This window comes from Etheostoma cragini, chromosome 6 (assembly GCF_013103735.1).
Source record: "Etheostoma cragini isolate CJK2018 chromosome 6, CSU_Ecrag_1.0, whole genome shotgun sequence".
Taxonomy (NCBI): Eukaryota; Metazoa; Chordata; class Actinopteri; order Perciformes; family Percidae; genus Etheostoma; species Etheostoma cragini.
In genome coordinates, this window is record NC_048412.1 from 2,730,738 (window position 1) to 2,753,905 (window position 23,168).

The following is a 23,168-nucleotide window of genomic DNA, read 5'->3' on the forward strand; positions in this document are numbered from 1 at the left end:
GGGGGGGGGGGGGGCAGCATGGGACAACGTCAGCTGCCGAGAAAGCGCTGATCACAGCCAGAATAAAATGTATCTGTGTCGGGATGAATATAAGTAGGCTGACAGGAGAAGCAACCAAGCGTTCACATCCAAAGACACACCATTACCAAGCAAACAAGCACATATGGGCAAGAACACAAACATGGTGTATCACTGCCTCTGACTGAATGTTGCTCACATAGTGATACATTTCCACTGTACAATGAACTTGCTGCGTTAAACATGAATATTGTACATATGTTTCCTCTAAGCCTTGCATGAAAATACACTTGTGAATGTGTGGGCTTGCTGGGTGATTAGCTGACTCCTTGCCGCTTGGAAATCTCTCCGGAGAGGAGATATGGAGCAGCTCAATTGAATCCTGGCAGGTAATCTAAGGAAACAGATGGATTTTAGTTATATTTGGCAGCAGATTAGCCACTTCCCCGTTGCTCAGAAAATCCGCTGTTGCCAACTCTTGTTTGAAAATCGGAATATTAGTCCTTGGTCAGGAGGTCTGGTTTGGGCGCTGTTAGATTGCCCATTCTGATGAGTGTGCCCCGCGGATTCAATCGTATCTGTGCTTTCTAAGGCCCAGCTGTGTGCAGCTGGCCAACCCGTCCACACCGAGGCGCTTGCCTTCCTGCCCTGCCTATCGCGCGGTACCAGAGGAAGTCATCAGCACTCTCTCTCTCACTCTCTCTCTCTCCTGCCCCCTAATCCTCTCCGAGGTGGAGAGAAAGTGTGAAGTAGCACGTCTTCTGGCATTTATTAGCGAAGCGGAATGAACAGGTGTCTCAAGACCTAATCATTTGGCTTTGCATGAGCTGCTATTTTTAGTGCACACTCTTTTTCTTGGAGACTTCCGGGGAAAAGTACAGTAGAGGTGGTGCAATGGGGGATTTCTGTTTTATATTTCCTGCAGGGATAATGCTGACACAGTCATACACCGTGCATGTTTTTTTCTTTTCTTATGCAGCCTGGCGGAGTACAGTAACACGTTAATAACCTTTGTGGTGTCTTCCTGTCAAAATGGAAAATCAACCCTTTTGTTGGTGCTTTTTGCTGTTTTGTTTTTTTTAACTTTTTCTGAAGTTTTTGTCCCTTTTTTCAACACTTTTGAAGTTTCTTTTTTCAAACACTACTTAACACTAACTGATTAACTTTAGTTTTACAGTTATTGTTGGAATTTATGGTCAATAAACCTCATTTATAAGAAATCATACCTAATGTTTGAGTTAGAAAAAAAGAAATTATTTAGACTTAAATTAAAGGAATGGAGTTTGATGGATAATCACAGACTGGAATATGTCAACTTTTACTCAATACTAATTCAAAACCACTTCAACGTTTTTTTCAAATGCTAGAAAATTGAATAAGACGGCCCAAAATTAATGAAAGTAAAGATTTTTACTTGTTGTGTGGAATCAATCATGATATTTTGGGTAGTTAAAAAAGAACATTGATGTAGGAAAATGGTTCAATTTGACCCGAGGACAACATGAGGGTTAAGGGGCTCGGGGGAAAATATGATCATTTTTCTTCTTTATTCAATGTTGCTACCACATTTTGGACATTTACTTTCAAATACACACACTAGGGCATGTTTACACATTCTACATGGTGCATTAGTTTTCTTTGGTTTGGTTCTGCCATGAACAACCTGGACATAACACACATGTCCAAATGGTCACCAGAGAAGAAGAAAACAAAGAAAAAAAAAGACTCAAATTGAATCCCAGGATGGACCTGGACATGTAGAGTGAAAAAAAAGAAATATTGTAAAATAAAACAAAATTATGAATAGCATATAACACAAACAAGGTGGTGAACACTGCTGTGCCCCATGGTACATTACAGACACAACTGTAAATCGAGATTTCATTGCATTAGACAATATTACACTAAAAATATTTGTATAACACATATATATTTAATATTATCCCAAACTACCTGCCCTTGTTTTATGATAAATCTGGATTGTTAATTGAATGTTTTTATATATTAATATACGTATGTGTGCAATACAGTTTCTGTCAAGCACCGCTGGGCGGGGCACTCACAGTTTCTTTGTATTCATTGTTATCTTATCCTATAAAAAATTAACATATCTTATTGTGCACTAATTTGAGGGCTTAAAAAGACCATGATAATAGAAATGTCATGCACATGCATGCATTGTCATACATAAAATGTCCTTACAACTAACTAATTTAAACTTTAGATAAGTATTAGATGTATTTTTGAGTTACCACCTAGGTGGGTTGTTATAATGTCATCCTATTTCAGGACTCCATTGCATTGCATGCTTCCCATGTTATACTGCTCCAGGCAAGACCAGAACAGAATTGAGCAGTGCCACAGCCCCCAGTGAGAGATTTCCCTGTAGGTCACTTGCCTCTGAGTGATTTCAGACACACATTCACCTCTTCTCCTGGCAGTACTGACTGACTGGGATGGTGTTAATGATGTATGCAGTTGGTATTTACCCACTGAGCCAGATTACTCCCTTATGATCTAATTATCACTCAGTCTGTAGTGGACTCGGATGACCTGCAGGGTCACTGCTTAGCCGTGAGATCCCCCATCACAGATTTTCTACCCCAGTGTTGATGCCAAGACAAGGCTGCATCTCCCTATCTGTTTAAACTGTCAAGCATTGTGGGCTGCCAATATCTTACTCTAAAGTCATTCGAGGAGGCATTTATTACATTTTACTGTAGCGTTTCTGCCGCCACACGCTGTCATATCAGTCTAGCCTGCGTGAAAGTTCAGCGACACAGATGCATGTAGATCTCGATGTACGCTCAATCACCACAAACCTAACCAGGATCCAGTGAAAAGTCATACTGTACGCCTAACCACAATTCTACTGTTCTTGTTCCACCAACATCTGGCTGAATTTTGAGAGGGAAATAGAAGAGCAGCAGCATGCTCAAAGACCGGATTAGAGGGAGAGAGAGAGAGAGAGAGAGAGAGAGAGAGAGAGAGACCTTGCAGCGACTGGCTGACCTGGCACATTTTGGGAACGGCAGGTGGTGTAATTGGAAAGTTATTATATCCTGGGTGGCGTGTGTGAAGCTCAGTACAGTGCGACAGAGAACACTGTGTATTGGTCTGCTTTTTGTGCCTAAAACGAGCAGAAGTAGAAGAAGATATTGTTGCTGTTCAGCCAGCCAATTGATGAAAGTGCTTCTTCATGTCATTTTGACATTGATCAGTCATGGATACAGCAGGTTGCAAAGGGAAAATGTAGCTATGTCCCATAGCTGCTACCTGCATTATTTTTTAAGCCTGTTAAATTGTGTTCCTGAAGAGCTAATGCTACAACGGTGCTGTGAATACTCACTTACACACCAAATGTGGATACATTTGTGGCTGAAAGTAGTCCCAAACGAATGCACTATCAAACAGAGAGTCGTCTAACAAAATGGAAACTTTTCATGAAATCGATAAATCGTTAAATCATTAGCTAAGAAATGCTGCTATAACCAGCATAAGTAGCTAGTGTAAGCCACTTTATCATGTCAGTAGAGCTAATAGGTGCTTTAGCCTAGCATTTTCAAGCCAAAGTACTTGCTTGAGAGTGTCGCTCAACGAGAGTTTGTCGCCGAATGACTCATTTGTTCCTCGGCTTGGGGGATGCGCGCAGAACGAGAGTGAACGAGAGTTTGATGCTGAATGAGAGTTTGTTGCTGGACGAGAGTTTGTTGCTGGACGAGAGTTTGTTGCTAAAGGAGAGTTTGTCACTGGACGAGAGTTTGTTGCTGGATGAGAGTTTGTCGCTGGACAAGAGTTTGTTGCTGTACGAGAGTTTGTTGCTGGATGAGAGTTTGTCGCTGGACAAGAGTTTGTTGCCAGACGAGAGTTTATTGCTAGAGGAGTGTTTGTCACTGGACGAGAGTTTGTTGCTAAAGGAGAGTTTGTCGCTGTATGAGAGTTTGTCGCTGGATGAGAGTTTGTTGCTGGATGAGAGTTTGTTGCTGTGTGAGAGTTTGTCGCTGGACGAGAGTTTGTCGCTGGGCGAGAGTTTGTCGCTGGACGAGAGTTTGTTGCTGTGTGAGAGTTTGTCGCTGGACGAGAGTTTGTCGCTGGACGAGAGTTTGTCGCTGGACGAGAGTTTGTCGCTGTATGAGAGTTTGTCGCTGTACGAGAGTTTGTCACTGAACCAGACTTTGTTGCTAGACGAGAGTTTATTGCTAAAGGAGAGTTTGTTGCTGTGTGAGAGTTTGTCGCTGGACGAGAGTTTGTCGCTGGACGATAGTTTGTCGCTGGACGAGAGTTTGTCGCTGTATGAGAGTTTGTTGTTGGACAAGAGTCTCTGTTCTTTAGTTTTTCTCTGCTTATACTCTAAGCTCATGCACTACGCATGCAACATACAAAAGCATGTATATTGGATTCACTCCTGCTTGCAAATCAAGTAAAGTCTTTCAAAGTTTTTCAGAAAATTGTGATTTGTTTGGAAATCTGGCATCATCAACAACATCAACATGTTAGCACCTTATGACGTTAAGATGTCCAGCAAACACGGAGCCACATTAGCATATTCATTTGGAGTTGTGTATGTGTGCATCTGATGAATGTGAGTCCAATATTCACTCTCCTTTTTGCTCTGTTTTGTTCCCCACCAACTCTAAGGGGGAATAACTGGCTCTTTAGCAGCTAAATGCTCCACTATGCTGACCAGACAGTAGCTAACTCTGTCAGTCTTTCAATTTGGTGCTGGGTGATAGATTTATCACTGCTTTAATTTGTTGTTGCTGAACACAGCTGCCTGTTACTGCTGGAAAGACTTCGATGAGAGCGGTGAGAGCAAACCAAACCAGTAAAGCGGTGTTTCTGTCAAACTGTCTTTTTCACCAAGGCTTTTTTAACGTGTCAGTTGATTTGACAATCAATGCCCAAATATTTTGACTACAGGATAAATGAACGATTGTGTCGTCTGTGCCAGGCCTACACTTAGCATCTGAGTTCTATGAAGAAAGCTGGCTTCTGCTTCCTTCTGTGCCCATCGTAAGTTCTTAAATGCACATATTAGCTGTTGCAGGACCTGTGGTGCATTGTGAGCGTGTGGGAATGTAAGGATTCAGGGCTCCTTGTACAGCTGTCTCATCAATGGATTGGTCTTAAGCCGCCTACACATGATAGGTGGCAAAACCGCTTTGCGCTGGTAGTTCCGTGGATTTCTCATGGGGAGAGCGGTGCCCAACTAGGTGCTGTGCGGGCGCCCAGAAAGCTCAGTTGGTAGAACGGGCGCCCATATATGGAGGTTTACTCCTAGACACAGCGACTCATCATACTGTATCACAATGTACAGCGGGCCGGGGTTTGGCTCCGACCTGCAGCCCTTTTCTGCATGTCATTCCCCCCCTCTCTCTCCCCCTTCATGTCTTCATCTGTCCTGTCAAATAAAGGCCTAAAATGGCCAAAAAATAATCTCAGATTTGGGGCTTTGACCCAGTTGCCGCACCTTTCGAAGGCACAACCAATGCGATAACAACTGTCATTACTTAACAACGGGAAATAGCTTCCTTGCCTCGCTTGAAGACAAAGACCCACGCCGCGATATGCTTTTGTCCTACCTAGCGGTGCGTACAGAACCAACCGTTTAACGTTTGTAGGCGGCTTTAACACAAGTGTGGCAAAGGAGTAGCAGTTAGTAGCAGGTGTGTTTTAAGGATCTTATCCTCTCTTCTCTTACCCTCCCATCTGCTGATTAGCAGACATATCTTCAGAGGGCTCAGATTAATTAAATCTCTGGGATCTTACTAAAATGTTCAGGTCTTCGTGAATGCCCGCTGTGTAATTGTCTTGCTGTACAGAAGGAACTGCATCAATTTGGCTCTCCAAAGGATCCCATCTCCCATCTGAGCTGAATGAAATCCTCAACAAGAGGGTTGCAGACTTTAAGGAGACCATGTATTTTGAATCTATGTTAATTCTTAAAGGGGCAATGCCCGAGTTTCCTTTTGCCGACATCTTTAGTGCTAAGTAGTCTAGATGTGGTGTTTTAAGTGTACAGTCCAGAACACGGACACCAATAATGTCCTTTTCCTCTCATTTCCTCTTTGCGTTGTTTGTGTTTGTCTGTGTTGTCTTACGAATAATTTGTTAATTTTTGTGGGGTGTGACAGGTGTAACTGGTGCATGCAAGCTTTTGTGAACTGCTTATATTTTCAGCTTCTGTTGTGTTAGAATAGTTGTAAAGAGAAAAACCTCCGTCTATGACATTAAAATCAGTTTTTACTTAGTGATATTACTTCAAGGATTCCTATCTTATTTCTGCTACCGATTTTTGTCCTCGTTGAATAATCTGCTTGTAATTTTAACAATATGGATTGTCAATTAAATCTCAGAGACTGTGATAAATGACTTTCACCATTGCCCAGTGCACAAAGTGACAGATTGCTCATTTTGTCTGACCAAAATTCATAAATTGAAAGATACTCAATTTACTAACAAACATAAATAAGCTGGTGCCAGCCTTTTTGCTTGGAATAGTTTTTTTAAACCATGTATTTATTGAGTTTTTTGTACATTTGACAATCAAAAACAGTACAACAAGGCACATAAATTAAAACAGAAAGGGGGTTCAACAATCAAAGTAAGTAGCTGTAGTACCCACAGTCATGTTCTGTAACTGCTGTAATCCATAACTGTATGCTTGCCCAAAATACACAGTTTAGTACAGATGGCACACTACAGGCATCAGGGGTATGTTATCTTATTTGGACAAAACAGAAAAAGAAAGAAAGTAAAAAAAGAGTTATCACTCCAAACATCCACATCCATATTGTTATTACTATCAATATAGTTGCTGCTTATATTCTCTGTCAATTAATACATTGATTTATTGATTTTGTGCAGTACTGATAATCCTCCTACCGGCTGGTTAATTACATTTGTATGCAAGACTAAATCCAGCAGGGTATTGGATCCCTACAAATAATAAAATAACTTTTTTCACACTGCTATTCACGCTTTCACAAATAACAGTTCACTTTTACCTTCTCTCTTCCTCTATCTCTTTTTCAAACAACAATATAGAGTAGCACACCATGGCATAACAAACTACCTACTTACAGATTCTTTCATAGAACTCCAGGAATCTGGTTCTTAGAAGTCTATGCAGCACATCTGTCCACTAGAGAGCAGTGTAGCATCACGTCATGGCTAGACACGGCTGATTCTCCATGCAAAGCCAGTGAAGCGGAGTAGGTGAAACCCAAATCCAGAACAAAATAAAAACAGAGGCTAAAAATAACCGCAGCATGTGGCTCACTTAAAACTGCCACTCTGAAAGAGGAAAAAAAGAGAGAAGCATACACTGAGACATGAAGATGCTCCACAAACCTTTTCCCTAGCTCTGTACCAGTGTGGGTTTCCTATTTTGTGTGTGTGCGTGGGAGGTTCATGTGAAGCAGAGTACAGGTTAAAGAGATGGAAAACAGAGACTGTATCTGACCTGCAGGCCTCCTCAGCAGCTGGGATACTGCACACGTCACCTGTGATATTTAACACTCACTCGTTTTACTGCCAAATAATACACCAGGCACTCGCACTAACGCATGCACACGTATGAGTACAGTACACACATGGATATGGGCACGCACAGGCGGACACTCACACACTTTGTGAGGCTTGTAATGCGACCACAGAGACGGGGCTGATGGGATCAATAAAGAACGGCGCTGCAGGTCATCGGGAGAACACAGCGAGAGGATGAATATGGACTGGCTCATCGGAAAACAGAGCAGCGAGACTGATGGGTACACAAGACTATATCTTCTCGCCCATCTTACAGATCAGACAGACAGATTTCTCACTCTGGTGTGCTCTACCTCTCGCTAAAGTAGACCGTTAGGAGGCTTCGTTGCTCTACTCTGATGCTCTGCATGACAATTGTTAGAGTTTAATGGCATCCATGTAGTTAATCTGAAGTACTTGATGGAATATTTTTTTTTGTAGACATTTCTTTAGAGCTGCAAAGATGATTAGTCGTCAACTATTTCATCAATCGGCACCTGTTTCGATACTCTCTGATTGCAGCTTCTTTAATGTGAATATAATGCAAATATTATTCCTCTAACTGAACATTTTTTTTGAGTTGTGGACAAAACAAGATATCAGCGGGCTTTGGAAAACACTGTTCGACATGTTTTAGACCAAACAACGAATCAATTAATCGAGAAAACAATCCATAGACTAATCGACGATGAAAAAAATTGTTAGTGACAGCCCAAGCCGTTTTATTCATCGTCCAATAGATTTTTTTTAAATTAAGGCTTTTTAGTTCCAGCAACAATAACGTTCTGGGGGAAAAGTGAAGTACTCTTAGTTTAATTTACCGCTTCTCCATGTTTTATGTAATTGTAATTTAAATATATTTGGGCTATGTGGACATAACGTTGGGCCCTGGGAAATTGATGAGTGCATTTTTCACTATTTATGTAACAATGAGTACTGGTCTTTGAATAAGTGGACAGATTTAAGTCTAAAAGTATGAGTTCACTCATGTAGAATGTAGTAAATGTTGCTGTGCCTCCGTCAGAAAAAGACAAAATCCAATTAACACATTCCATTTCTCACCGCTATATAAAGCTGACTACGTGCTTACCATAAGAGGGTGATGATGTGTGTGAAGTTCTGAAGTGTGATTCTCAGCTGCAACTTGTCTCTGTTCTGCTTATGATGACACCTAAATCAGAAGAGAGCGGCTGAGCTGGCAGCTTCTGTGCTAGATGGTCATGTGCTGGTGGTGGTGTGTGTGTGTGTGTGTGTGTGTGTGTGTGTGTGTGAGTGCTGGTTGCGCTGTCTTGATCATTTTGGGTAAACCTATTTCAACTTCTTAAAGACAGTTCCACATGAGGAATGTGTATTGTAAAGACTTGCCATGTCTGGTGATGCTGTATTTGACAGCTCTGATGCTTTGGTAACTGCTACTCTTGTCATTAGAGGGGGATGGTCTTTTAAAGATGTAATTTGTTTTCCCTTTATTAGACTTTAAGTGGACATTTATGAAAGGGGGATGACACACCGCAAAGGTCAGATTCAAACCCAGACCGATGCAGGAGGCAGCCCCCATGGGTTGCCACCCCGGGAGGAATAGTCTACTTAATAGATGTTTGGCTTTTTGGTTCTGACGTAGTCTGCTGTGTAGTTTTGGTTTTATTTGCACAGGTTTTAAGATACCCACCTCTGTTGTTTCTGCTGCTGCACCAACACAATGGAGGTGAATTGAATTTTGCTTGCGGTGCTCACAGGATTTCAAAATCATATTAACAATAACAGCAACAGAAACGGTTTCCATAGGAACTATTCAATCTGTAGAAAGTAGTTCCAATGAAAATGGGCAACACTGAGATCTGCGGATTGCCCAGAGTAACCACAGCATTGTTTGTGGAAAGGACATGTTGCTGTTAAAATGTTAAAATGTGCTGTAAACCGCAAAAGTCAGAAAATGGCTTTTTTGTAAATCTGAGTTAATTCTTTAAAGATGCTCTAAGCAATGTCACATGCTTTTTAGGCTACAACATTTGTTGTCACATACAGCAAACATCTCCTCACTATCTGCTAGCTGCCTGTCCCCTGAACACACTGTATCACAGAAATAGATAAACTGACATGTGTGGGAAGAAGAAAAGTATAAAAGAGGAGTTATTCTGATATTCAGAGAGACACCACAGTTATCTTCCTTATTCAATAATTGAATTAAGCTGCATTTAGTCTAAATTTATTGGACTCGTCATTTGTGTGTTCTGGGGACAGGCAGCTAGCAGATAGTGAGGAGATAATTTTGACAGTGTGTTTTGGAGACAGGCAGCTAGCAGATAGTGAGGAGATGTTTTTTACAGTGTGTTTGGGGGACAGGCAGCTAGCAGATAGTAATGAGATCTTTTTTACAGTGTGTTTGGGGGACAGGCAGGTAGCAGATAGTGAGGAGATGTTTTTTACAGTGTGTTCTGGAGACAGGCAGCTAGCAGATAGTAATGAGATGTTTTTTACAGTGTGTTTGGGGGACAGGCAGGTAGCAGATAGTGAGGAGATGTTTTTTACAGTGTGTTTGGGGGACAGGCAGCTAGCAGATAGTAATGAGATGTTTTTTACAGCAGTTCTGGAGACAGGCAGCTAGCAGATAGTGAGGAGATGTTTTTTACAGTGTGTTCAGGGGACAGGCAGGTAACAGATAGTGGGGAGATGTTTTATGTATGTGACAAAATACGTTGTAGCCTAAAAAATGCGTGACATCGCTTAGAGCACCTTTAATCCTAGTTTAAAATAATAAAGGTATGTGATGTTTACATTGCTGTTAATGGCCTTTGCTATCAGTCATAATGGACTCTGATCAAGTATAAAAGAGTTGTTGTAGAAAGCCAAGGTACCATAACAAGTTATGTAAAGCTACACAGTATGAGAGAGGGTGTTACTCACATGGGGCAGCCATATTTAAGTTTAAGTTTGTCCAAATCCCTTACTTTCTTTACTTTACTTTCACTCATCTTTAGTCATTCTGATTGTTACATTCAGAATGACTAATTCATTTCTTTCACGTTGTTTACCTCATCATTGTCATCCTTTTCATCAAAGCATCATCTATGATATCCTGAATATTATTCATATTACAGTTTAAGTATTATTTATGCCATACTCATTTTTTGTGCTATCAGTTGTGTCAGTATTTTGTGTTTTCTTCATCTCTTTGTGTTCTGTATGCACTGAGCTGTGCACACCTTTTTATTTTTTTATGTTTTAGGATCAAAGAAGAACCAAAGCCTCAGCCGGCACAGTAAGTGAACTGCATTTCCCAGAGTGCTCTAGTGCTCAAGTCGGTGCTGTGTGCTTCCTGTGGCTTTCTCCTCTTTGTCTCAGGGAGGGAGGGGGGGGGTCACTAATGTCATGGAAAGCAGATGTGGTAGCACAATGATTGCCCAGTGCCATATTCTTTTCATGAGCTTTGAACGAGTAGCGTTGAACAGATTGATGCATTCTGTGCTTGACATTAAACAGCTGACTTCCATGACATCATTGACGACGGCTTTTCCTTTCTACCGGCTTTGTTATAGCCAGGCCCCCAAACCTATTCCCATTGTCCCTGGTCTCTAACTGGCTGCCCATTCTCATCCAGTGTGTCATCTGCACTCTGATTGGCTTGTGCAGCCTCGTAATTCAATCACAAATACGGACTTGATGCACCTGCCCTGCTCTACCGTACTGTAGCTGCATTTTGACTAAATCCACCCGTAGGCCTAACCAGTTTGATTACCTGACCCCTACTGCACCACCAGGTTGGAATAAATGACACTCCTGTTACCCTCAGCTGGGCGTTTGATGCAGCTCTCATTTCCATTGGCTGTAGAGCTTTCCTGCTTCTTCTCTCCTTTCCTCTACTATAAGTCTGTCTGTATCATATTTCTTTCTTTCGGCTGTCTTTTTCTCTGTATTTCTGACACTGTGTCTGGTTGTAAATGTTCCACTAATCGCCGCTCTGCCCGTTTCCCGGCCTTCTCCTCTTTCTGCGCTGGTTGTAGTGAATGCCCCTGCTATTGTTCACTTCTTAGAATCTGACCTGCTTCTTAAAAAAACTCCTTTCAGGACAGATTGTTTTCTCCCATGATGACTTATTCTGATGTTCCAGTCACACTTTGCTTATTTGAACAGGTGGTTTCCCTTTAGTGGGATCACTGAGCTGGTAAATAACGTCCTTCAGCCCCAGCAAAAGTCCCAAAATGACAAGGAGCCAGAGCCAGACGCGTAAGTAAAAGAACAGAGCCCTTTTGATCTCCTCCCAGCAGGCACAAATATACAGCCGTGATCTCAGCAGCTGGACGCACAGAACGCTTGAGCCTAGTAGATATGAGACTATGTAACACAATTTCTCAGTGTTTTGTCAAAGCATACAAGGGAGAGAGTGGAGTTGTGGGAGGGGTGGTCAATCATGGATCCTACTTTAATAAATTAAATAGTAGTACATCTTTTTGAGGTGGTACCAGTACTAATATATTGAAGTCGAGAAAAAAACAAACATATATTGTCATATATGTTTGTGTGTTACTAAGCCCTGATGCTATTACATTTTATGTAATACAAGAAATTGCGCAAAAATAGAAGTCAGTACTTGTTGGTATCATAGACAGTATAAGGTTGGTATATATTGAGCAATACTTCTAAATTATTATCCCTCATTTGATCAAAAGCACTGTGGCCGTCAGTTACGTGTCTAGCGTGTGTTAAAAAAAGATGGACAAATTATAAATTGTGAGCTGGGGCATAGCACCAGGTTCTGGACCCTGTACATAGGCATTTTTTAAGGGCCGCTCCCCGCATCCTATTCATTACAGTATTTTTGTGGGCCCTCCTCACATGATGGCCCTGTGTTTATTCAGTCGCATTCATAAGACCTGTCTTTCAACTGAAGCAGTCAATGGCACCTGCTGGTAACTGACCTACGTCCTACAGAAGAAACTTTTAAAATCAAACATGTCATTTCTTAAAAGGTAATAATTTAGTTTTTCTGCTAGAGTGAATAGTGAAGGGTAGCTTTAAGGTGTAGCTTAGTGAGCCATGTTGTATGTTTGAGGCAAAATTCCCAAAATGCAGAATTATTAGCGAGTTAATCTGTGTGTTTGAGCAAAAAAAGCTTTGTCTGAATCACTTCTTTGCAACATTGTTCACTATATTTCTTCATCCTGTTATAGGAGTGTCCAAATTCTGCTAAATTCACAGTAGCTCTTTAAAATCCCAATATCACTAAATAGTGAACTATTGATTGTTTATCAGGTAGTTTCTTCACAGCAGACATTTTGACTCGTCATGGTAACAGACAGTGCAGGTGTAACTACAAACATTAATTACCAGGACTTTGGAACATGCACATGTAAGTGGAATTTAACCAATTATTATTGTTATTAATTCCACCTGTGCTTTTTCTACTTTGCCACAATGTGTGCTGTTAAGTCATGTAAAGGGTTGCTAGCATGCTGGGGTAAGTTGAATTTAGCAACTTCAAGTAACTTTTAGGTCCTTCTTTACCCAAAATACACAGCACATTTGACTAATGAAAAATGGTTTGTACATGCCCACAGACATTTCTTGCCATTGAACTCTGCAGCAATTTGGAGCATTAGCTAAGTCTGTAACTTTTATTTTGTTGGTTTTACAGTCTGCAAAAGGTAACGCTAACATTAGGCTACTTTTAATGGTTTGGTGTCAATTCTCTCAAGAACCTCATTTTTTTATTTTTTTATTTTTTTGAACTGCTATAGCCTATGCTACATACTTGATACCAAAAGGCTACATTTCACAAAGCTAGCTAACTCAGCTAACAACTAACTAACAGTAGCTAAAGCAGCTAGCAGGCTAAGTAGCCTGCTGGTTCCCCTAGCTACTGCCTTTTGAGAAACATATCTGTCTTTATAAAGACAGATATGTTTCTCCAAAGTTAGTCGAGACCAAACCAGATCAGAAAGGAGAATTAACATTGAACATGTGTTGACTGTCTGCTAGATATGTTACATTTAGCGACCTATGGTTAGCCATAACGCATTGTCAGAGTGTTTGTGAGCTTGTTACGGCTTTACTCAGTTAATGTAGTGTTAGCTTAAAGTGAAGAGCTAGAAAACCTTGTGCTATGATATAGGTTTTTGAAGATAGAAGGGGTTGGAGGAAGGTCAGTGTATCGCTTGAAAATTCGATTTTCATTTCACAAACACCAACACTTAAAAACCCCAAAACTAATGGTTGTTTAAGTTTCGTTTTAAAATAAAAAAATTGAAATTGAAATTTTTTCTCCTTTTCATGACCAAAAGGGGATGAGAGAAATTGAAGAATATGCTTTGATATTCATTTTCTATTTCCTATAACAATAAAAAAATCACTTAAAAATAGAAAAGAAAACGGCCTGTTTTTTTCACATTCAGACAACGGAGGTTGTGATTTCCAATGCAACACCAGCGTTGCTTTCAGCACAGGCTAAAATGACTTAGAAACATAGACTGTTAATATTAATATTTACAGTCTATGCTTTGGAACCCTACTCTGATGATGCTTGAGTGGACTTTTATTTCAAAATGTCACATTTATTCATTTCCCGCTCCCTGCATCCCTCCGACTGTCCGTCTCTAGTAGCGGCATTATGCAACATGACCCCAGAGCAGAACTTTGAACTGATCTAGTCTCATAAAAACCTCCTCTATAACATAAAAGTCCTAAGAAATCTATGTGGTGGAATGTATCGAACAATACTGAAATCAGTAATGCCAGTTTCCCATTGCAGCCTATGTTAAAGAGAAACTAGTGAATAGAGAAAATATTTCAACAGATATCTCCATTAAACTTCCCCAGTTGATTGTTTACATTAAGAAAATAATCTCTTGTATTACAAGTTTTCTGAACGTGTATGTTTAATTATGCAAATTACATGTCCGTATTCAAAAAAATATATTTTTTCTGTTTTCTAGTGACTTTATTTTCTGTTATATATATATATATATATATATATATATATATATATATATATATATATATATATATATATATATATATAAAATGAAAATCAAAGCATATTTTAAATTTCTCGCACCCCTTTTTTGACCATGAAAAGGAAAAAAAAAACGCCTTGTATTTCAAACTTTCTAATATTGCATTTTAAAACTAAAATCAAACAACCACTAATTTTTTGTTTTTTTAATTCCTGTTTATGAAAGAAAAATTAAATGGCCAAACAATACACTGACCGAAGAAGGTGACAATTCCCCTTTCAAATGGATGCTGTTAATGTACGCACTTGTAAGCAGGTTAATACACCATCATGTCTAGCCATGCTTTCATTAAGGATGATAGAGAAGATAAAATTCAGCTCAGACAGGTGGTGACAGAAGTAGAATCCAGGAGCTTGCGGAGAGCTTGTAGTTCACCCTCGCTGTTGGGTCTGTCATATGTCCAAGGAAGAGGCTCGGGTTACCGGCTGCGTGTAGCTGTTCTGGTGCAGGCCAGAGGTAAGAGAGCCCCGATACGCTAGCATGGGATGGCACAATGAGCAGCGTATGATTACTTGTCAGCAGTGTCACCTACATTTGACCGTGTTTGACCAAATGAGCAAACCCTCTGGAATGGGCCCTGTGTACCAGCTGCCTGCTCTCACACGCGTTACTTGGTACCTCAATTGTTTTGTTTCAATCTGCTGCATTACTCGCAAGCTCTCTGTTTATTCTTGCTTTGTGATGTCTCAGTGACCATCTTAGAATCATACATGGCCTATATAAACAGACTTTAGTCAAATTTGTAAAACTCCCACCCCAAAAACAATATATACTGTATACACACAGTATATACTGCATATACATACATACATGCATATGTACATACAGTGGCTTGAGAAAGTTTACTCACCCCTGCTAAAGTTAAAAAGAGGAATAAATAAGTAATAAAAAAACATGTTTTGGAAATTGATATTAATACCTTAATTAAAAAAAAATTGGAAAATCCAACCTTTTAAGGACACCAATTTTCTTTATGAATGGATAATGTATTGTAAATAAATCAATGTTCTTTCTTAAAATACAGGAGGCATAAGTATACACCTGTTAAATTCACACGTTAAATTTGTTAAATTCCCATAAAGGCAGGCACGTTTTTATTTTTAAAGACCAGTTATTTCATGGATCAGGATACCATGCATCCTGATAAAGTTCCCTTGGCCTTTGGATTTAATATACCCCCCCCCCCCCCCCCCCCCCCCCCCATCATCACACACCATTCACCATACATAGAGATTGGCAAGGGATACTTTCCATAAGATTATCTCTCAATGCAAATCAAACCAGCTATTAGGCTAACTGAAATAACACCATGCCTATCTCTAGGTATGGTGAAGGGTATGTGCCCCCCTGTATTTTAAGGAAGGAACATTTATTTATTTACAATACATTATTCATTCACAAAGAAAACTGGTGTCCTTAAAAGGTTGGATTTTCCTAATTTTTTTGAATTACGCCATTACAATAAATTTCCAAAAGATAGTTTTTTATTCCTCTTTTTAATCAACTTTAGCATTGTTGTGTAAACCTTCACAAGCCACTGTATATTATATATGTATGTATGTATATATATATATATATTTGGGCGGGGGGGGGGGGGGTTCCCTTTATCATTGGATAGACAGGAAAGGGGGAGAGAAATGGGGGATGACACTGAGCAAAGGTCCGCAGGTAGGATTCAATGCCGGGCTGCTGCAGGACTCAGCCTACATGGGGCGAACGCTCTTCCTGGGTTAGCTCGAGGCCGCCCCGAAAATGCCCCCTAAGAGGTGAGCATTAATGGAAGCGGCATGATAGGTAGTCATTGGTTATCTTCTCAGCTCATCTCTGACAATAGATCAGCGGCCCTTCATCCATGTAACTTAGTTGCCCTGGATCGAGCTCATGTCTCTGTGAACGTTTGAGTGTCGAGGGAGATTAGGTGAGAATAAAACACGATTGTTTGCAGTCCTTTTTCCTTGATCCTTGGAGACGGTGGCTTTACTTCTTTATCACAGTCTTCATCACTCTGTTATCAGGCCTGCTGTCAGTATATGAGATTTGGCGGGATCTGTTGAACAAGGCTACATACTAATCTCTGCTTGGTAAACACACAAAGGCTGCGACACAATTAGCCCTTTAATCCCCCAGTTGATACAACGGGGGCCATGCCAGTGGCACTCTGTCTAATGTTTGGATTGCACAGAGACATCAGGTGGTGTGTGGCCATCACATTTGGGCTCTAAAGGTCTGGTTGGGGGTAAAGGAAGCGCGTTTATCTCAAACGCCGAGCTGTATGTGGTAAAAGGATAGCCTTGCTCAATAATTCACAAGTGCTAATGAATGTTGCAGGGGATATGTGGGGGCGAAACCAATTCTAATCGGCAGATTATGAAGTCAGCCCAGTGTTTAGTTTCCAAGGAGACGCTCAATTGACATGTGTCATACAAAATGCATGCGAAGAGTTCATGCAGTTTTTTTTTCTTTAGTAGCCTCTCAGGACTTGTTAGGAGTCAAGGATCCACTGTATGAGATCAGGTGTAATGTATCAGTAGGAGGCCATCTATGGGACACAAACAGTAACACAGGAGACACTGACACATGTGTAATAGGTGTTGGGCTCTACTGTCTGTGAAACCAATGGTCTCCTAAGTAATGCAATAGAGAAATACTAATTGTGTGAATTGGTAATATAGCTATCTAACAGTAGTTCCTAAGGTGTTCCGCTACAGAAACACAGGTGCAAATGATTCAGTAAATGCAGGGGAACCTGAGAAAGTGGAATTAAGTCATGTTCTTAAACTTGCAAAGCAAATTTGATACCCCCCCCTCAACGGAGTAGCTCATGGTGTCTGCTTTTCCTCGCACACTGCACATCACCAAGGTTATATCAGTTGGTCAGTCGATAGCAGGAGCGTATTGTGTAAGTGTGATTTGAACACATGAATTAGACTGGTGGCAACAGGAGGGATAAATCTGGTGACCAAAGATTATCTAACTCTGTCATTAGCATATGCTTGCATCTGCAAGTTAGACTGCAACAGAGCAAATTATGTGACTCTATCCTATAAACTCATAATGATTACACAAAAGGCATACATTGCATGAGTTTTTATGTAGTTTTTTCACTAAAGCACAGCGCTTTATGGATAAAATAAGCCTTTACACTGGTCTTAGGTTAATGTTATTCTGATGAATGTTTTAAGGAACGGGCATTGAAAATTAGTTCAGGCCTAAAATGCTGTGGTATGTAGCATTGGCGCTCGCTATATACTTGTCCCTTTACACATACGTGTTCAATAACTGAATCACACCCAAACCTTTTTTAAAGGTCACCAAATCTAATCTGTCTTTTCCTAACCTCTGTTCTTCCCGTTCGCTTACAGGAAGTTGCACCAGCAGTTTGAATCGTACAAGGACCAGGTTAAGAAGATGGGGGAAGAGTCTAAGCCGACTCAGGAACAGAACAGCGAAGCCCCAACCTGCGGGATATGCCACAAAACCAAGTTTGCCGATGGCTGTGGCCACCTCTGTTCATATTGCCAAACCAAATTCTGTGCTCGGTGCGGAGGACGAGTGTCTCTGCGGTCAAATAAGGTAACACCGGCTTGCGGGCTCAGTATTTATAAGGACATGCACACACATGCAGATGTCCCTCCCTCAGGCAAATTTCCCCTACACTACAATTTTAAATCCAAGGTTATGAAACGTTGTGAAATCATAATCTGGGAATTGAGCCAACGGTGTCTCTAATGGCAACTGTTGTTCAGATTATCAACATGTACTCCAGTCAGAAACTCACTGCCTGCATGCTTATATTCTAATTCTGTTCACTCTTATGTGTTCATTCACAGCTGTAGATGTCATGTTTACTGTAACTTACAGTTGTCCTATTCCACCACTGGAGGGAACTGTTCCTCCTTTACTTTTCCCATAACGGAACCTTTTGTATAATGTGGCCCACCGGTTCCTAACTAACCTCTGTAAAATCCTCCCCACGGACTAAGCCAAAGCTTTTAGTATTAGACCGCTTAGATTTAAATCATGAGCTTGAGTGTTTTTATGCGATGCCATCCAATCCTTTGCTTTTTGGAATGTGACCATACTACCAGGACCTACTAATGTCGCTCCCAATCTCTCTCTCCCTACCCCCCACCCCCCTGTCTCCCTCATTCTTTCTTTCTGCTGCATTCCTGCTCTCATGGAATTGCAACAGGAGGACAAAGTGGTTAGCAAATCCTTTTCTGCGTTTTTTGGGACCATGTCTGAACACAAACATTGTTCATGAAAAACTGTTATGATTTGTATATACACGCATACAGCAGCCAACAATACCATGAAAACTAAGACAAGAAAAGTCCCGATTAGTACTTGTCTGTGAGTCTACCCTGTCATGCTGAAATAAACACTCACTAAACATTCGCTCATTAGAGAAACACTGTTTTCAAGAGGGTAGAAGTGTTTTTGATATTGTGCTTCTTAAAGCACAACACAAAAGAGTGTTAAATGACAAAAGACAGATAAGGTTGGAATTAAGAAGGATAAAGCTTAGACAAGACTCAAGGAATAAAACAGGAGCGCTCGACCGATGTTGCACATGAGTAAATGTACACGTCACTCAGATTTCTACTCAGATTGTGAAACATATAAGTACATAACAGTACATATTATCTTATGTGGCTCCACAATGAGCTCTACAAAGTGTGAAGAAATAACCCTGATGATGTCATCTGGGTTACGTAGGTTTGGGCTTGACACTTTCTTTCAACCACACTGACTTCAATGATACGGGTGTGTACCAGGCATCGGGTTGCATCATGGAAATTGTGGCATCCAGCATTGTGGGAGTTAGCCCTAATGCTATTCAGATTTTTTCCTATTTTGTATTTTAGTTTTATCAAACTGTCTCTATCTTCCTAATTCTATGTAGGTGCAATACGAAATTACAGTTAAACCCATTAAAATTTGACCTTTTTTCAAACATATAGGCAGTAATGTACAGTTGTAGAGCTAATTTGAATTAATACCCCATAGCTGATTAATATTGCTTTGTAATAATACTTACTCCAACAAGCAGATAAGGGGAGTTGCTTTTCTAAGCACTCTATTGGTAGATAGGGTTTTGATCGACATGAAATCCCACACCCGATCCGAACCATCCCAACTCGACGCTAACATGCAGTCATACATGTGATGAATAGAACGATATAGATCAGAAGCTATAATATCTGATTGCTGTATTAAATACCCTCGGGGATTGTCTGTATCTGTGATGCTATATTTGTTTAGTGAGTTGCCCGAAGACAGCCAGATGACCACTTCATAGACTTCCCACAGCAGGTTTTTATCTCTAACCTGCTTGTGTTTGACGGCCAAACAGTAACTAGACAGTCTCTAAGCCACACCGGAGAAAAGTACATGCCGGCAGCAGCAGGAACACTGGGAGAGACCTCTGCCCTGCTGCTCCTTTCACTGCCAAGACCCCAGTTGTACAGGCGGCCATTGTTCACTGGTAGATAATAGCTGGGAGATCGATTACCTTGTTGTACAGATGGTGTTGAGTTTTAACAGTGGCAGCAGGCTGGCGATGGGCAGAGAGGCCCTGGAATGTGCCACTGGGGCAATGCCAGCTGTGTGCCTGGTGGTGCCCTGGCCTCCCGGCACTCCAGGCTAACTCTTCACACAGACTGTGGATGCTGTAGTGTTTCTCAAAAAGAAATTCAGTAACACTTTGCTGTAGCATGTTGTCTGTACTGAGATACAGCTGCAAACCCCAAAGGAAGATGCAGGAGTGAACATTTCATCCCAGTCCAGAGGACTGGGCTTGACAATACTGACATGGTTGGAATGCTTTTTGCAGATATGCTTTAAGAATGAGTCGAGAGTCCAAGAAATTGCTGATACATAGGTTAGTCTTTGGCATGGGAGCAGAGTTTTTTGACAGGATGCAGAAGTTGAAATGACAGCGTCAGTCAGAGAAAGAGAGAGCGAGCATGGACAGACAGACAGACAGACAGACAGATAGATAGATAGATGGAGTATTTTATTAATGAGCAATACTTCAATAATAACTTAATTAAGTGGGAGAATCATTGCTTTAAATTGTGCTCTGCGCACTACTGCATAATGAAATGTAAAGCAAACTGTCACTGTAAAGTTTTAGCTGAGTTATGGATCAGATAATTGAAGGATGAGAGTGTTTGTATGGGTCTAAGTTTGTCGGGGGGAGACCTCCCGACCCCCTGTCCTGATACAGAGGGGGAGGGCACCTGGCAGCACGGACCTCCTGTAGCGCTCCTCGTCACGGCGGAGCTGGATCAGTCTCAAACTGAAAGTCCTCCGCTAGTTATGTAGCTGGTAGTATTGCAGAAGTAGGTTGTGTTGGGCTGTGATTGTTGTTTTATGCTGGATCCAAATTGTTAACCAATACCGAAGACAACACAGGGTGTTAATTGTACACAGTGGTCCACTAGGCGGGTTAGTGCCTTGGTTTGCTGATTGTTTTGTGTGTTCTTGCTTCTAGTCGCAGACGGACAGAAGCTGTGATTACTCTGCCACAAACAACGGGGCCACATTTTGGTATACCCGAGCAGCTTGTCAGAAAGCTTGGATGTCAGTGAAAGAGGTGGCAGTGGTGAAATCTGCCCTTTTTCCATCCGTCTTCTCTTTCCCTCTCTCACAGATGGTGACAGCAGTGGCGAGAGAGATCTTGTTCTGCGAAACGCCATTGAATATTTACATGTCTCTATGTCTGGGACAGGTAGCAGACCTATGGCACACTTGAATTCGATATAGAGGCCTGTGAGTTAACCGAGTGGTAAAGGAAAATAAACTCGGACCCAACTGAAGACTTACAGTTCTGTAACATAACAATTTGCTAAATCTATTTGATATACAGTCAACAAGCTGAATAAAAACACTAAGAGAATATCTATGTTGATAGCAATCACTGCTCATTGATTTCACCACTTAGCTTAGCCTCTGTAGTAGATACTTGAAGAACAAAGTACAGAGGGGCGTTCCAGGGCTAAAACTGTAAAATGCCTTTGATAGAGATAAACTGCGTGTCATTGTTGGGAAGTCTTTAGAATCCCTGCTAGTAGCGGTGGAGCTCCCCACCATTTCCTCTGATGTGGCTTCAAAAGGGTCCGAGGAATCAACAGTCTCCTGGGAGGAAGTCATTTGTGAATCAAGCAACTCTTGAACACATCACATGTGCTTCTTGGCACCCTCAACATTCCTGCTATAAAATTGAAGAGGACGTCCTGCAGTTCTTCATAGGGTCCTCTTTCAATTCTAAAAAGCTTTGTAGTGAATAGCATATTGTAGTACATTTTATAGATTTGTGAGTCTCTAAACAGCACTGCAGAAATCCATCTCATCATCAGAAGATACCATATCTATCTTCATTCTTTAACTGGTTTCACAGTGTATTCCAAATTTCCATTTTATTGTTACCTCTAAATCCTAACTAACTAGTGTACTTACAATGTTAACATAAAGAGACCTGCATGTAATGTTCCAGGATCTGTGTAGCCAAGAAGATAGTGTTTTCATTGACTATCTATACATGTGATGTGTCATTTGTTGTGGTGCACATCCTTTGCAGCTATGCTATAAAAACATATGGCTAAGTGTGGGCTTCATTTCTCTCAGTTGTATTTGAGATTTTTTTATGTTTGCAGAAAGATGCACCACTCTGCATTTTCGAAATTAGCTGTACAAGGACTTTTAAAGGGTGCTAACGTTGTTAGCTTTAACTCCCCTGATTCTAGACAAAATGCTAACTGTGGAAAAGATGCTGGGCATGAGCTGAGGCTACCTAAAAACACTTTTCAGGTGATAATATGGGACCTTGATTTGCTTTGGCAATGAATTCCATAATTGAAATGGTCATTGTACAACTCACTAAGTTAAAACATCTTGATTTCTCTGACATTGTAAATACTGTAAAAGTTGTTTAACCCTTGTGTTGTCCTCCCAGGTCAAAAATTGTATAAGGATTATAACATGATAAAGATTATAATTTTTTTTCGGTTTCCCCTTTTTTTGACATTTGACATTTTCAACACATTATCATTTTTTTATTTCACTACCACCACCTTAGTACCACTAGTTCTACACTACTTTTTGGAATCCATGGTCAATAACCCTCATTTGTATAGAATTATACCTAACATTTGAGTCAATAAAGCAGAAATTATGAATTATTTTGACTAATAGCTCCTATCAGAGGAACGTATGTTGAGTGGATGAGTTTTGTCATGATGCGGATTTTAATTCAATTTACATCTGAAATTGAATGAAAGTGATTAATTGTATTTGCAAAGAGAGTTGCATGGAATCCATCCTTTTTTGTGGTAATTTGGTTAAAAAGAATGCCATATTTCTGATATAGACATTTTTCAAAAGGGCTCAAATTTGACCCGAGGACAACAGGCGGGTTAAACCCGCATCTGCAGCACGTGAACGCGACATGCGGTTTTTGCGGTCACGTTCACATGACCTCCCTGGCCCCTGGACTTCCTGGTCCTGCAGTTGTCTGACAACAGGAAGAGGAACACACAACGAAGGCGATGAGAATAGCCGTGTTCGGTTTGAAGCCCAAGCTGTGGTCACCCAGCACGGACTGAGTCG

At 40.8% G+C, this 23,168-nt stretch overlaps 1 protein-coding gene and 1 long non-coding RNA gene across 2 annotated transcripts in view; both read left to right on the forward strand.

Moving 5' to 3' along the window:
- The window catches only part of rims2a (regulating synaptic membrane exocytosis 2a), a 171,015-nt gene that overhangs the window by 18,519 nt on the left and 129,328 nt on the right, over window positions 1-23,168 (forward strand). The window contains exons 3-6 of the mRNA XM_034873471.1: window positions 10,772-10,804; window positions 11,677-11,769; window positions 17,918-18,128; window positions 18,748-18,759. Of these exons, the coding sequence (XP_034729362.1) occupies window positions 10,772-10,804; window positions 11,677-11,769; window positions 17,918-18,128; window positions 18,748-18,759 (349 nt within the window). The remainder of the gene's footprint in view (window positions 1-10,771; window positions 10,805-11,676; window positions 11,770-17,917; window positions 18,129-18,747; window positions 18,760-23,168) is intronic.
- On the forward strand, window positions 9,914-10,246 carry LOC117946172. Its single transcript, XR_004656982.1, has 2 exons — window positions 9,914-9,943; window positions 10,147-10,246. It is a non-coding gene; the product is annotated as an uncharacterized LOC117946172 (long non-coding RNA).